The sequence below is a fragment of the Sylvia atricapilla genome, chromosome 5, assembly GCF_009819655.1.
Source record: "Sylvia atricapilla isolate bSylAtr1 chromosome 5, bSylAtr1.pri, whole genome shotgun sequence".
Classification (NCBI taxonomy): domain Eukaryota; kingdom Metazoa; phylum Chordata; class Aves; order Passeriformes; family Sylviidae; genus Sylvia; species Sylvia atricapilla.
This window is the reverse complement of record NC_089144.1, coordinates 17,152,423-17,165,468: the sequence shown is the minus strand read 5'-3', so window position 1 is coordinate 17,165,468 and position 13,046 is coordinate 17,152,423. Positions and strand designations below refer to the sequence as shown.

The 13,046-nt window shown below is 48.0% G+C and overlaps 1 protein-coding gene across 3 annotated transcripts in view; it reads right to left on the bottom strand.

Annotated features, from left to right (window-relative positions):
• The window catches only part of FRMD4A (FERM domain containing 4A), a 210,677-nt gene that overhangs the window by 34,078 nt on the left and 163,553 nt on the right, over positions 1-13,046 (bottom strand). For all 3 annotated transcript variants that reach the window (XM_066318802.1, XM_066318801.1, XM_066318804.1), the window contains exons 12-13: positions 5,009-5,085; positions 774-912 (exon numbers count right to left, since the gene is read on the bottom strand). In XM_066318802.1, coding sequence (XP_066174899.1) covers positions 774-912; positions 5,009-5,085 — 216 coding nt within the window. The remainder of the gene's footprint in view (positions 1-773; positions 913-5,008; positions 5,086-13,046) is intronic.

Below are 13,046 nucleotides of genomic sequence, written 5' to 3'. Positions count from 1 at the left end.
TCACATGCACATTCGCTCATTTCACCAGAGATGAGGACCAATGCAGGTACCCACTAAACACAGACTCTGTCTTCTCTGTGAAGCTTTACACCAGTGTGCTCATATGGAGAGGGAAGTCTGCATGAGAAGTCTTTTCTGTGTATCAAAGTGATCACAGCGATCTCCTGCTGCTCTGGGTATGCCTAAAATTACTGATGAAAGGAATTAAGAGGGAGAACACACACTCCTCTGATTTCAAGGTGGTTTCTTTTGTGTATTGCGTGGCCCTTTGTGCAGCAGCAGTTTGCAATAGCTCCTTGTACAGCCAGGCTGTCAAGCCTCCTGCCCCCCATCTAAAATAATACCCCTACTCCTTCTTTCTAGGAAAATACGTTAGTAAAAATCAAGGGACAGCAAGAAGAATCCAGAGTTGTAGGTTGTTAAGCTACTTTGAAATCAGTTACTGGAAGCTGCCTGAACTTTATGACAGACGTGAAAGACGTGGAAACCATCCAGACAGGGATGTTGACCTTATCTGCTTGCTAACAATGGCTCCTTCAATTTGGCCACAGTTCAATACAACCTTTTCCTGAATCTTTACTCCCATAGGCATGCATTCAATACAGATTTTCTCAATCTGGTCAGTACTTCAGAATCTTCAGTTGATTCACCTTTTTTTTGATCTCAAGTGGAAAAGGAGAGCAGGAAAGAAGCCACTGTCTGGACTTGATGTGGCTGGGACTGTGGGGAGTGAGAAGGACTCACCCACCACAAGTGGAACTTCCCATGCTTACCTTGCTTTGCTTCCTGTCCAGGTAGAACTGATGTTGACTAATGGCCATAGCCCAGATAGACTTTATTAATGCTGGACAGGCGTACCACGTATGCACAGCAATGCCACTATGCCCAAAAGTCCTCCTGGTCACAGATGCCCTGGAGAGGAGAAAAGAATGAACTGAGGTTACACAAAGGTTTCACCAGATTGCCTTCTGTGGCAGAACCTGCCACAGACCTCACAGTAAAAGCTGCTGTCTTTACTGTGTACACTCTTGTGTTAATGGGAAAAAAATGCTTAGAAACGAGTAATAAATATCTAATCAAGCCAGGAGAGTATTTACTTAAAATATCTCCTCAAGACAGCAAGCTCCAGAGGACTAACAGTAGGGATCATCCAGTTTGTCTGGCTCTGTAGCCAGACTGTATCCCTGGATTCGGCTGATGCTCACTTGCTGCACATCCAGGGGAGCCACCAAGGCCAAAGCCTGCATGTCTCATCATATGCAGAGACATCTGAGGCCAAGTCCTCACACCCTCCACTGCCTCTGGCTTTAGACAGTGGTTCCCAAATATTAGGACCCAGATACCAACTAAAAAGGCACAGGATCAATGGTTACTTTAGGGAGTGTGAGAGAAACTCTTCAGGAACCTTGATTTCCCCCACTAATAAACAGATGTAGCAGGATTTGCTGCATTATATGGGGGCAGGGAGTTGTGAGGCTCAGAGGGAGCTGCCTAGTGCCCTGGAGAGAAGAATGGGACTCAGTGATCAGCTGAGTGAATTTAAAAACAGGAAAAATAAGAGCTAAATATTTCCTCTCTGGGACTCCCAATTGTTCTCAGTCATTAGCAAAAACCCACAGGTTAGGTTTCCTCATGCTTTCACAGCTGTACAAACCTGCTTGATTATTCCTCCCCATCCCTCAAAAGCAACCCCACCAGCAGAGCCCCTGATGCCAGCACAGTGCACATCCAGGCTCTCAGCATCCTGGTCTGTGGAACTCCTCCCACTGCAGGGATGGAGCTCTGGCTGCAGTAAACCACACCACTGACCTACAGAGCCCCAGATAAATGAGGGCCTCCTCTTCAGTCTGTTAAGATGGGTCTTATGGTAGAACAAGATTATGAAATTATGTGATGTGGGTACAGAGGCTTGCTCAGAAATGTGACACTTTTAGTGACATGGATGGTGAAGAGGGACCAGTGCAAGAAACAGCCCGGGGAACAGATGTGCTACAGAGGGGCTGCCAGAGTTCACAGTGAGCAGGCACTCTGCATCATGCAGGTGTGGAGGTGACACTGCAGGACAGCCCAGGAGCTCTACTGTGCCATGGAAGGGGGAATCAACTCTTTTACTAAAAATTTAAGCCTTTTAAGGTTCTCCTCCTGCACCTGTATTTGCACTGGCCAGCTCTCTTCTGGTGCTTGTGGACCACTGCCTTGTCCAAAGTTGGAGGTGAACATGGAGCAGTGAACAGTTGAAGAAAGTTGTAATAGAGCCAAAAAAGAAAGAAAACCAAAACTTTGCAGCAAAATGAGAACTGCTGGCAATGTTCAGTCTGGGAGAGGGCTGACAGCCATTGCATCAGGGCTTTTTCAGTGCTTCAAAATGTGTTAAAGTCAAATTAGGGAGCTACAAATCAGAGTGAAATTTCTGAGAAAACAGCTGTGGCCAATGCAAACAAAGCCTGAGACAACTGGGATCTCATGTTTCAGTGTTACCCTGTGCTGAGTCCTTTCCTCGTGAATGGTACTAGAGACCTTGTCCTATTATGAGTTATTATGAGAAAAGAAGGCCTATTATTGTTCTTATGAGAAAAATCTCCATGGATGCAACAGGACAGCAGCTGATGGTGCTGGGCTGCCTCATTCCTGTCACTGGACAGGGAATGAAGGCTGTGCTTGGAGGTGTTCTTGAAGATGAGACTGGGGAGTGGAACCAGCTCTGGATGCTTTATATTCATCTAAGGACACAAACCACTGCAGCACACTGGCACATAAAGCTCTAAGGAAATTAAGGCACTCAAACATGGGCTGAAGCCTTAATTCTGGTGACATCCTATTAATTTCAAACATAGTTACTCCTGAGTTCTTAGAAACATACTCTGCAAATCATTCATCTTCTCACTGCAAAAGCAGTGATTTCTAATTATTTTCCTTTTTAGAATCTGTACATGTTTCCCATCAAAACAGTAGACTCCATTAGAACGTCTGCAGACTGCTGATCAGAGCTGTGGACTTGCTTTTCACAGCTGTTTTTGAAGACCTGAGAGATAATGCCCATGGATGTTTTTTCCAGGACCTCTCTCCATGCATGCTACATATGCTATGGAATTAACCCTGTTAATAGCCCCTAAAATATATCATTTTCCTCCTTTATGGGATAAGTAACTGCAATGAAAGAAAGCTAAATGGCTTGTTTGGAACAGGAAGCCACAGGCAGAGGTAGGGCTTAAAAACATACATTGTGCTGCCCAGCCCTGGCCACAACCATGGAACTGCGTTTGCTCTCCTGACTGTGGCTTCGCTGACTCAGGCTCTGGTTTGGCTGTGAGGAGAGGAATGTGGAGAGAGCACTGTGTTGGCTACTCCTCCGCCTCCACACGCTGAACAACTCCTCGCAGGAGTCCATCCCACTTGGCTGGGAGACTACAACCCAAGCTGTCTTCCCACCACGCCACTGCAACGTGCTGTGCTGCATTACAGCCTGAGTACCAGCTCCACCTGGATGGTGCCACTCTGGACACCAAAACCAATCAAAATGATACAAAATCCAACCAAACTAATTCCATTGTAGCAAGAAAGCACCAGGCTGACAACCCCGGACAAGGCTTTGTCCTCCTGCTGTTGAGTCAGAGAAACAAAGCAATGGAGTAAAGAACGGAAGCTCTTCTGTGTCACTAATTCCTATAATCTAAATACAAATGAGAGAGAAGAGGCTGCTCTGTGTGGTCACATTTCATGCACGACATTGAGTTGCAAATGTCATCATGATTTTAATGTCCCAGAGCTATTTCCTTTCTTTTTCTTGCAACTGCTCCTTCCAGGAAACAGCCAGAACTTAGGGCATTTAGGGGCTCCTGGCTGCTGGTTGCTCTCAGCACGCGTTTCTGACGCCTCTCGGGCTGCCGGAGCCTCGGTGGGGGAAGGAGTGCACTGCCCCCAGCTCCTGCTGCTGGAAGATCTCCCAATGTATCCTCGACTTTGGGAATTTCATGCAACTGTTAACACGCTTAATATTGAGCAGATGCTTTGAGGTTCTGCTGACCTGCTGCACAATGACATTAGCTGCTTTACTTGGTGTTAGTTTTAGCAAATGCACCTATGCAGACAGGCACCGTTGTACTGGTGTGACTGTGCTCATATCGGGGTAAATAAGGATAGAAACTGCATGCAAAATTCCCCTAATAAAAGTACATATATTAGTACACAGATCGCCACGGGAAACAGGTGAAACTGGATCACAGCTGAGTGATCAGTGCAACACACTACTACCAGCAATACATCAAATCAGTCTGGGCAGAGAGATGGTTTCCATTAGTGGTATCATACTTACAGTGCAAATGAGACATTGCTTTTAGTCAGAACAACTTCCAGAGCCATACACTCACTGTGTGCAGTAATCATCCAGTAACTCAAACACACCAAGGGTGCTGAACGTACTGATGGGATGCAGCACAGTCCCTTGAACTCTCACATTAGGATTCCAAAGTAAGAAAAAAAGGCTCCTGTGCCAAAAAGACTGATGGGCTTTCATCCAGGCTGCCGGCGGTAAACCTCTGGTTCTGTGCCATTCCTTTCAGTTGCACTACTGAATATTTATTTACAAAGAAGCATGTGAGTACAAAAACTGGCGCTCATCTCCGGACTCTGAGTGAAACACGGGGAGAAGGCAAGCCCCCCTTTCACACACGATGGCTGCCAGCACTGCAGCTGAGGCACCGGAGCGGCACAGTCCCGGGGGTCACAAGGTGCGAGAACAGAGGGAAGGGGAGGGGGGGGGGGGGGAAATACCGCTAGGAGCCGAGGGGAAACACATCCTCAAAAACGCACACCAGAACCCGAAATGCCCCGCTGAAAGGAAGCAGCAGCCCCCGACTTGGTACCCGCTGCCTCTCTCTTATGTGTTCCCCAGCTACCAAGCGCAGCGAGCCCCGCAGAGCAGCGGGGACAGCGCGGTCTCGGCAGGACCCGGCTCAGCCCGGCTCGGCACCGCATCGCCTGGCTCAGCCCGGCCCGTCTCGTGGCTCACCTGCGCGGATCGTGCACCTCCACCGAGAACTTCTTCTCGCGGAAATAGAGGTTCTCCAGCTGCCTCCATTGGAAGATCTGCAGGGAGAAGAAGGGGATGAGGAGCCTCCGCGCGCTCCCTCGCCCAGCCCTGCGCGCCGCTTCCTCCCGGCGCTGCGGCGGGAATGCCCCGCTGCGCTGCGCTCCGCCCCGGCCCCGCGTCCCGCCCGCGCCCCCCGCCCGCTCCCGCGGGGCAGCCCCGGGGGCGGGCGGCGGCCTCCGGCCCTCCTTCCCTCCCTCTCTCCCGCCCGGTCCCCGCTGCCCGCGGCCGGCTCGGTGCTGGGGGCAGGCGGGGAAGGGCGCCGGTTTCACTTTGCGGGGCCAAATGTATTGAAAACGCAAAGTCTGGGCAAACCGGGATTCGATTACATTTTCCTTGGAGGGCTGGCACCTGGGGTGGTGCATCGGCTTCTGGCACAGCAGACTCTCCCCGGGATGAAGGAGATGAGACCCCCGCTCCACCCAAATGCTAATACCCAGCTCTGCTTGTAACTCGCGATCCACGTAAGCCTGGCACGAGCAATGAGCCGAGTGGAGACAGTTTATCTGTCCCAGGCGCTATCAGACTCGTGGTGGCGATGCCCAAGGCTCCAGGCGCTCCCAGCGGTACAAAACACGGCAATAAGCAGGTCGTATCTCAGCCTCTGTTTTACAGGCTGTCCTGCCGGGACATCTCAGAGCAGCATTGGATCAAAGCCAACACTACCACCAAGGGGGAAACTGAGGCACGAAGCTTTTCATGGGGGTGAAATGCGGCGTGCCTTCGCCCCTGAGTCAGTCCGGGCCAGCCCTGGAGGGCTCTGCGTGCTCTTGGGCAGTGGGATGCGCTTACACGGCCCCTGTGCCCACAGTTCTTCCGTGAAATAATGCCCATCTCCCAGGCAGGAGGGCGGACCGACCTCAGGAGCAGCGCGAAATAGTGCCAGCTCCGCGAACTGTCACACCGTCACCGCTGCGGGCACGTCCACCACTGCCTCCTCCTTGCAAATGTGCAAGCCAAAATCCAAACCCTGGCTTCCAGGCTGCTAAATCCACAGGGAAGAGGCAGCCTCCACCCCCCCGTGGCATCTCGCACTTCGGCTTCCCTGCACTGCCCCTAGCAAGCAGCAGAGCTGGGCAATGTACCCGGCTGCTGCGGAGCAGAGGCAGCAGAGCTTTCCCTGATATACACTCCTTCTCCCACCCCAAGTAGCTTCTGTGGAGTTCCTGTCCTGTCCCCGAGGAAGGCGCTGGCTCCTGACACACCAAGATAAGCCTCGGCTGCCAGTGTCAGCGCTCTGGAGATAAGTAAACAGGAGGCGTAATTTGATTTTCACTGATACAGCTGCTGGTGGAGCTGAAATCTAGAGAATAAAACAAACCACAGAGAGGACCCAAAATTTTCTCCTTGCTGGTATTTCAAGGGGAGCAAAATTAAACATATTTGTTAAAGTCTCCAAACAAACAAGGTTGTTTTGTTTTTCCCCCTCCCCCCCCCCCCCCCCTTCTTTTTCTTTTTCTTTTTCTTTTTCTTTTTCTTTTTCTTTTTCTTTTCTTTTTCTTTTTTCTTTTTCTTTTTCTTTTTCTTTTTCTTTTTCTTTTTCTTTTTCTTTTTTTCTTTTTCTTTTTCTTTTTCTTTTTCTTTTTCTTTTTCTTTTTCTTTTTCTTTTTTCTTTTTCTTTCTGTAACACAGTGCTTCTTGGAAGGAAGGGTAGGAGTTAAGAAGAGCACTGAGCTGCCCATATTCTGGAACTGTCCACATTGTCAGTGGGTAGGGGAAGAAGGGAGCCAGGAGAGATGAGAAGTCTGAAAGACTGACTGTTCTTAGGGGATTATTTAATTTCTCCACTGGAAATATTAATTGCTGCATAAAACTTGTAAACATCATATGAAGCACAAAAATATCCACTATTTTACCCACTGAGGGAGGACGGACATAGGGTGAAAGGGTTAAGCCAGGAGCTGAAGTCTGACTGCTCTTTAAGTGCCTGGCTTCAAAGGCATGAAAAGGAAGTTTGGGGCCTAAACTCCCACAGACAACAACTGGGGTCAAGCTGAAAACATCCCTCTGTGCTTCCAGATGCCCATCCACAAGGCGGGGAGGATAATGCGGCTGTGCTGCACGGCATGTGCGGAGGACGTGTTTGGGAGGCGCTCAGACATGTGGAACATATAAGAGTCTAAAAAGCCAGCAGATCACACCCTTCAGAAAATATCCCTCTGTCCCCAGGTCCCCCGTTGTCATTTATGACTAAACTTCGGCGTGGCGCAGAAGGAATTTGAAACTTTTCTGAGCTGCTGGCAGCTGCTCTATTTGGATGCTCTCTTGCCCATCCTCCCACTCTGACAGCCGGACTGTCCCCTGTGCTCGGATCCTTTTCTGTTTTACCCTCTCTGCTAACAAATCTCACAGTGCTGTTTGCTAAGGGAAGCTCTGTTTCTCGTTTCTCTTCAATGATTAACTCCAACTGTCCAAACACACAGGGCTCTGGGGAAGCTGCTCAGATGCCCAAATGTAGGCATGGCGTGCCCTTTTCCATGCCCCAGGGTTCCCTGCCTGGCCCCTGGCTGCTGCCCCGGGTGGGAGGAAGCCTGACATAGGTCCGGTGCTGTATCTGCCAGCCCCACGCAGATGTCTTGGATCACCAGCAGTGCCTAAAACAGCATTAGACACTTACGTTTTGGGCACTGGAGCAGCTCCCCAGATTGCTGCGTTTTTATATTTAGCTTTGTTGTTTTCCTTGGCAGAAGGAGGCAAATCCAGACTCTTGGGAAGGTGGGGTGAAAGTGACCCCACAACCTAAGTTTGTGTCTTTTATTCTATATCTCTGCTCTCCCAAACGTACACATGTGTTTTACCATTGCTGTAATTGTGCTCCACTGGCTCCCCAAGTATTATTCTACAGTGTTTTTCCTTTTTCCCATATAGATCTGAGAGGTCTTCCCCTTCCTATACAAAAGGAATCCAATCTGCAAAAATGTGAATACCCACAAGAAAGTATCCACTTTCCTGTTAGCTGATCACAATCCTTCCTGAGAAACAAAGCTGAAGGTCCCCCTTCGGCCAGACCTCCTAATGTAAGCAAACTGTTTCCTTCACCAGTTGCCCACCTTACGTACGGTTTCAAATTGATGTTGTTAATGCAGTGACAGATGCACAAGGTGCCATTAGTGGGCCTTCCTAAATGGAAGCATAATTTTTCCCCGTCAAGATCCTTTTACCATGCTGGTGTGCTTGTAACCTTCACTAGGGAATAGAGCCCCAGCAGGGAGCTGGTTGTAATTTCAACAGGATCTTGTGGAAATGCAGTGACAACAGATGCATGCGGTTTAGGGCTGGTTTGAGTCAAAGCATCCATGTTCATGGCAAGTTTGCCCCTCCCTGCACCGAGGTTGGGTCTGGTTTGGGTTATTTGGCTTATGATTGTCTTTGGCTTATGATTGTCTTTGGCTTATGATTGTCTTTGGCTTATGATTTCCTGCATCGAATCCAATGCCTGTACATATGGGTGGGATAATTTGTATTGTTTTTACTGGGATTATATCAGAGGTGCAGTGACCCTTTGACAAAGAGTACCTCAGCAGGGACTAGGACAGCATCTCCCCAAACACACTGGAAATGGGGCTTAGGAGAAAGCCAATCAGTAACACAAGCTTAGAGCACAGTTCCCCTGCCCTTGAGTAGCCGCCTTCACTCAGTGCCCACAGACAAGGGGACAATTAGCAGTGCTGCCGAGGGCCAAGTCTCTGATGTGGTGGTTTGCCCGCTGGGCTCTCTTCTGAGGTCAGCAGCTTGTTTTGGATCATGCAGCACTGGGCAGCTTTCAGATGGGAACAATTTTTGGTAGTGGCCATCATTACAGGCTGCACATGCGATGAGTTAATCTTCAACAGATACTTAAGGAAGTATCCGTGAGACTGGTGTTTGAGCATAGCTGCACACTCACACATGCATGTGAAAAGGGCTAGTAAAAGAGGTGAAAAGAATTACACTTATTTTCTCCTCTTCCAAGGGGCCTGTCCCCACCATGATCTCTGTTTCATCATGCCAGAAAAACTGGAAGTGACACTATCACTTGAATTTGAAAAACTGCTTATCAACTTGTGAACATTCAAAGGAATAACTGTTCCCCATCAGGCCATGTGCACTGTTTAATATGTGTTGGGGTGGGTGGGGAGGCCATGATGGGGAAACCAGTGCCAGAAATGGCTTGTACAAAGCTGGCAGCTTAGAAGAGGGGCCAGGAGAGAGATCGAGTGCTGCATGGTACTCTGCTGCGGAGAATTCAGGTGCAAGCTACAGGAATTTTCTCACTGGAAACCCCTTCCAAGAGGCTGGCAAGCTTGCCAGGCACCAGATGTTTGTGACTAGTTACAAAGAGCTGCAGTCAAAACCCTTCAGACGCAAACTTCTTTTGTGAGCACACTTGTGGTTTGCTGGCTAGTCCTTAATTAAGCTGAGCCTGGAGGAGAGGAGGCCCAGGGATCTGCATCCATTTCAGCCATTTCAGTCTGAAGGATTTTTTACCATTTTTATTGAACATGAGGCTGGTACTGTGGAGTTTGCACATGCCAGGAGGTAGGGTCAGCGTCAGAGTATTTGAAAAATGCTGGAGGTTCCTGATAAAGATGTCTTTTGTGAATGAAGTATCAGGGGTTGCTGCTGGCTTGGTAACTCAAGGCCTAGGTGACCTGGATTTTTGGAGAGGTGTGGGACCTGAAGTAGTGCTATGCACTGGACGGTGCTCTGTCCGTTTGTGCTCAGGGAACCTTGCCTGAGTATTTAGTGGAAGTACTGTGCCATTTATTTGGGAACCCCTGGCAGTAATGAGGCTGTTGCTTGCTCCTGTTGTTGCCCTTCAGCTCAGGCACAGGACAGAGAGGGTTGCTGAAGGCCAGCACTGGAGGTTGGTGCACAGTGCTGTCTGGACTATGGTACCTAGAGAAACATGCCCAAATGGTACTTTTTGGAATAATTCCAAATCCTGAGGCTGGGGTATGGGGTCCTTGATACTGTTTTCTGTCTGCTGTGCCCAGAAAAGCCAGACTCGGCACTGAACTGGGGAACGTGCACTATGGCTGGGCACACTGTGGGGACACAGTGTGAATCATTTTGCATTTGGTCTCTTAAGAACCAAATATAAATGCCCAGGACTCTAATTTTCTTTTTTCTGTGTGCTGAATCACCTGAGATGAGGCAAGGGCTGAATGCACACACTTTCAAGGGTTCCAGATAGCATGTTTGGTGGCTTTTTAGAATCAAACCATCTGCAGTAATCTGTAGAGGATCTACCTGCTGTTAGTTCTGTTTTATGACCCAAAGGGAATTTGCAAAGAAGATGGAGACAGACTTTGCTTAGAGGTGCCCAGTGAAAGTACAAAAGACAATAGACACAGGCTGCAGGTGGCAAGGGAAATTATTAGAAGATATATAAATTAAAACCCCAAGTCCCAAAACAATCAATGCAGGTGGTCAAACACTTAGGGCCATGAGTAACCAGATGAAACTCTGAAGGTGGCCCAACTTCTAGCAGGAGGTTGGGCTAGAGACCTCCAGAGGCCTTTCTGACCCATATTTTTCTTTGATTCTAAAGTTTTAATAAATGACCAACTATAATTGCTGTTGGAATTGCTGACCTATATGGCATCTGCCAGTCCTTCAAGTCTTGCCGCTTCCTAGATGATTAATGCCTTGTTAAGTCACACTGTGCAGAAGGAACAATCATCCCTCCAAATGCATGGACTGCCACCCAGACTGGATGCTCTGAATGGCTTATAGGAAAGGCAGAGAAATAATGTGGAACATTTCTAACAGCCCCAATGCAACCCCTTCCCTCGCCTACACTATGGGCGAGAGCCAGCACTGCATGACATCCCAATAGTAAAACTGGTATTAAACAATGGAACTAAAACAATGACAGCATTTTCACACAGCTTGCATGAGTGAAGCTACAAACTCCCAAGTCTTTCGTCCTGCAGTTTAAAGACAAAACAAACATAACCAAAAAAAATTCCTCCTTGGAAATGTAATTTCCTCCACTGAACAAACCAGCAAGCTAAATTCTAGGAGCTGAGTTATGCAGGAGGTCAGGGTGGAGGTTGTGAGCAGTCCCTTTTTGGCCTTAAACCCTATGGAAATCACAGCTCCAGCGAAGTCAATGGCAGTTTTGTCCCAGTGATTTCAGTGGGGCCGTGGTTTCCGGGCATGGATTTGTGTTCCGCTTCAAGCCAACCCTGCTCCCATCAATCATACCTCTGTCAAACTAGTTAGAGTGAAGGAGGAAGGACTTGGTCCAGGCAGAACAGCACCATCTTAGCTTAAACAAACGAGCTCTTGTTTCAGGGCCAGATATACCAAGAGAATTCTGCGGGCTGTCACCTGTGAATTAGTGTGATCCACTGCTGAGGGTGCCCCTGGGTCATGAGATGGGGATGCTGCTGCACTGTAACTTAGTCCTCCATCCTGCCACACTTCCATTCATTCCTTTATTTTTATTAGTTTGGGGTATTTTTTTTTCTTTCACTTCTCAAAACAAGAAGAAGGAAAAAAAAAAAAAAAAAAAAAAATAAAAAAAAAAATAAAAAAAAATATTTACGGTGTGGTTTGATGTGGGAAAAGCCCTACCAATGATCTTCCCAGAGGCTTGCCGTCCTCCTTTCCCTCATGGAATGAGAGAATAGCTTGGCTAAGTGGGACTTTCAGTGGTCTGTCAGCAATCCCAGCTCACTATCTAATTACTTCTTTGCCTCAGGCTACAGGCCTCTTTTTTGCCAAATGGACAAACAACTTCTGGTCCAATTTGAGATCCCTTTTGCTGTGTGCTGTTCTTGTGGGCCCACACCACCCCAGCAAACATTTCTGCCTTGACTAAACACAAATTGCTTCTAGGTCTATATAATAAGCACTCTGCGTTCATTTCCATTATGGAAACACAATTCCCTTTTAAATTTCAAAGTGGCGTATTGGCTCAGAGAGACAGCAGAGCATCAGATCACAGAGGGAAGAGCTGCTATTTGGACAAAGCATTATTTGTCTAAATAATGCAATTTGATCTTTGTGTCTGTAACTGTACACAGACTGGGAGATCAGACTTTGACTTTATAAACAACAAAATCCACTTTCACTGCACATATATATCTGGTAGCTGCTGTTAGATTGTGCATTGCTGTCACCACGCTGTGTGTTTCTAAATCAATAGGTCTACAAAGAACCTTTTTTCCTGATTGGTTTAAGTTAAACTTTCTCCCTTTTATTCTGTGAAAGAACATCACAGTGACTGGATCTTTCTGCATTGAAGAGCTCTCCTTTCTGGCACAATATCCCATGTATTAGATAAAGGATGCCCAGTCTGTAGCCTATGAATCAGCTGTGGCACTGTAGGAGGATCCATGCTGCCCACAAACCATTACTGCTACTCTCTCTCCTAAGGATGTCATGTCTTCTCCAGTGGCTTGGCTAAAGTGCCTCTGTCTTGGAACCAAAATACAGAAATCACCATTCCTATCCTATGCTGCTGTGGCAATGCACAATAGGTTGTGTGGCTGAAAATACTTCTGTGATGCTGGGTGTCTGCACATGGTGCCATGGTGCCACCACTCTCGTGGTGATGGCTGTGGTGAACCTTCTGAGCCTCCTGCCAAGACCACTGGCCAAAGGTGCCTCACAGCCACAACCCCTGCCTGGCTTCATCTGGTGATAAAAGTGCCCAGGCCTTCAGAGCAGCCCGGTGAGCTAAGAGACAGCATCTGAGCAGGGTGGGGTGTGGAGGAGCCTGCTACCACTTCAGAGCCAAGCATAAGTGCTCAAGGAGGTTTCAATCTCTCTCCAGATCTCCACCCTAACTCCAGGGCTCTGAGGTCCAATTTGTTTCACTTTGTGCTGTCAGAGTGATTTGTCTTTGCATCTTGTTGAAGTTCCTGCTGTGTGCTGCAGAATCATTTAAGACTTGGCTGCTGCTTTTACACAGAATTACTCTTTAAGACCTGAATACGACAAAGGACTTAGAGAAGGGAGTTTTATT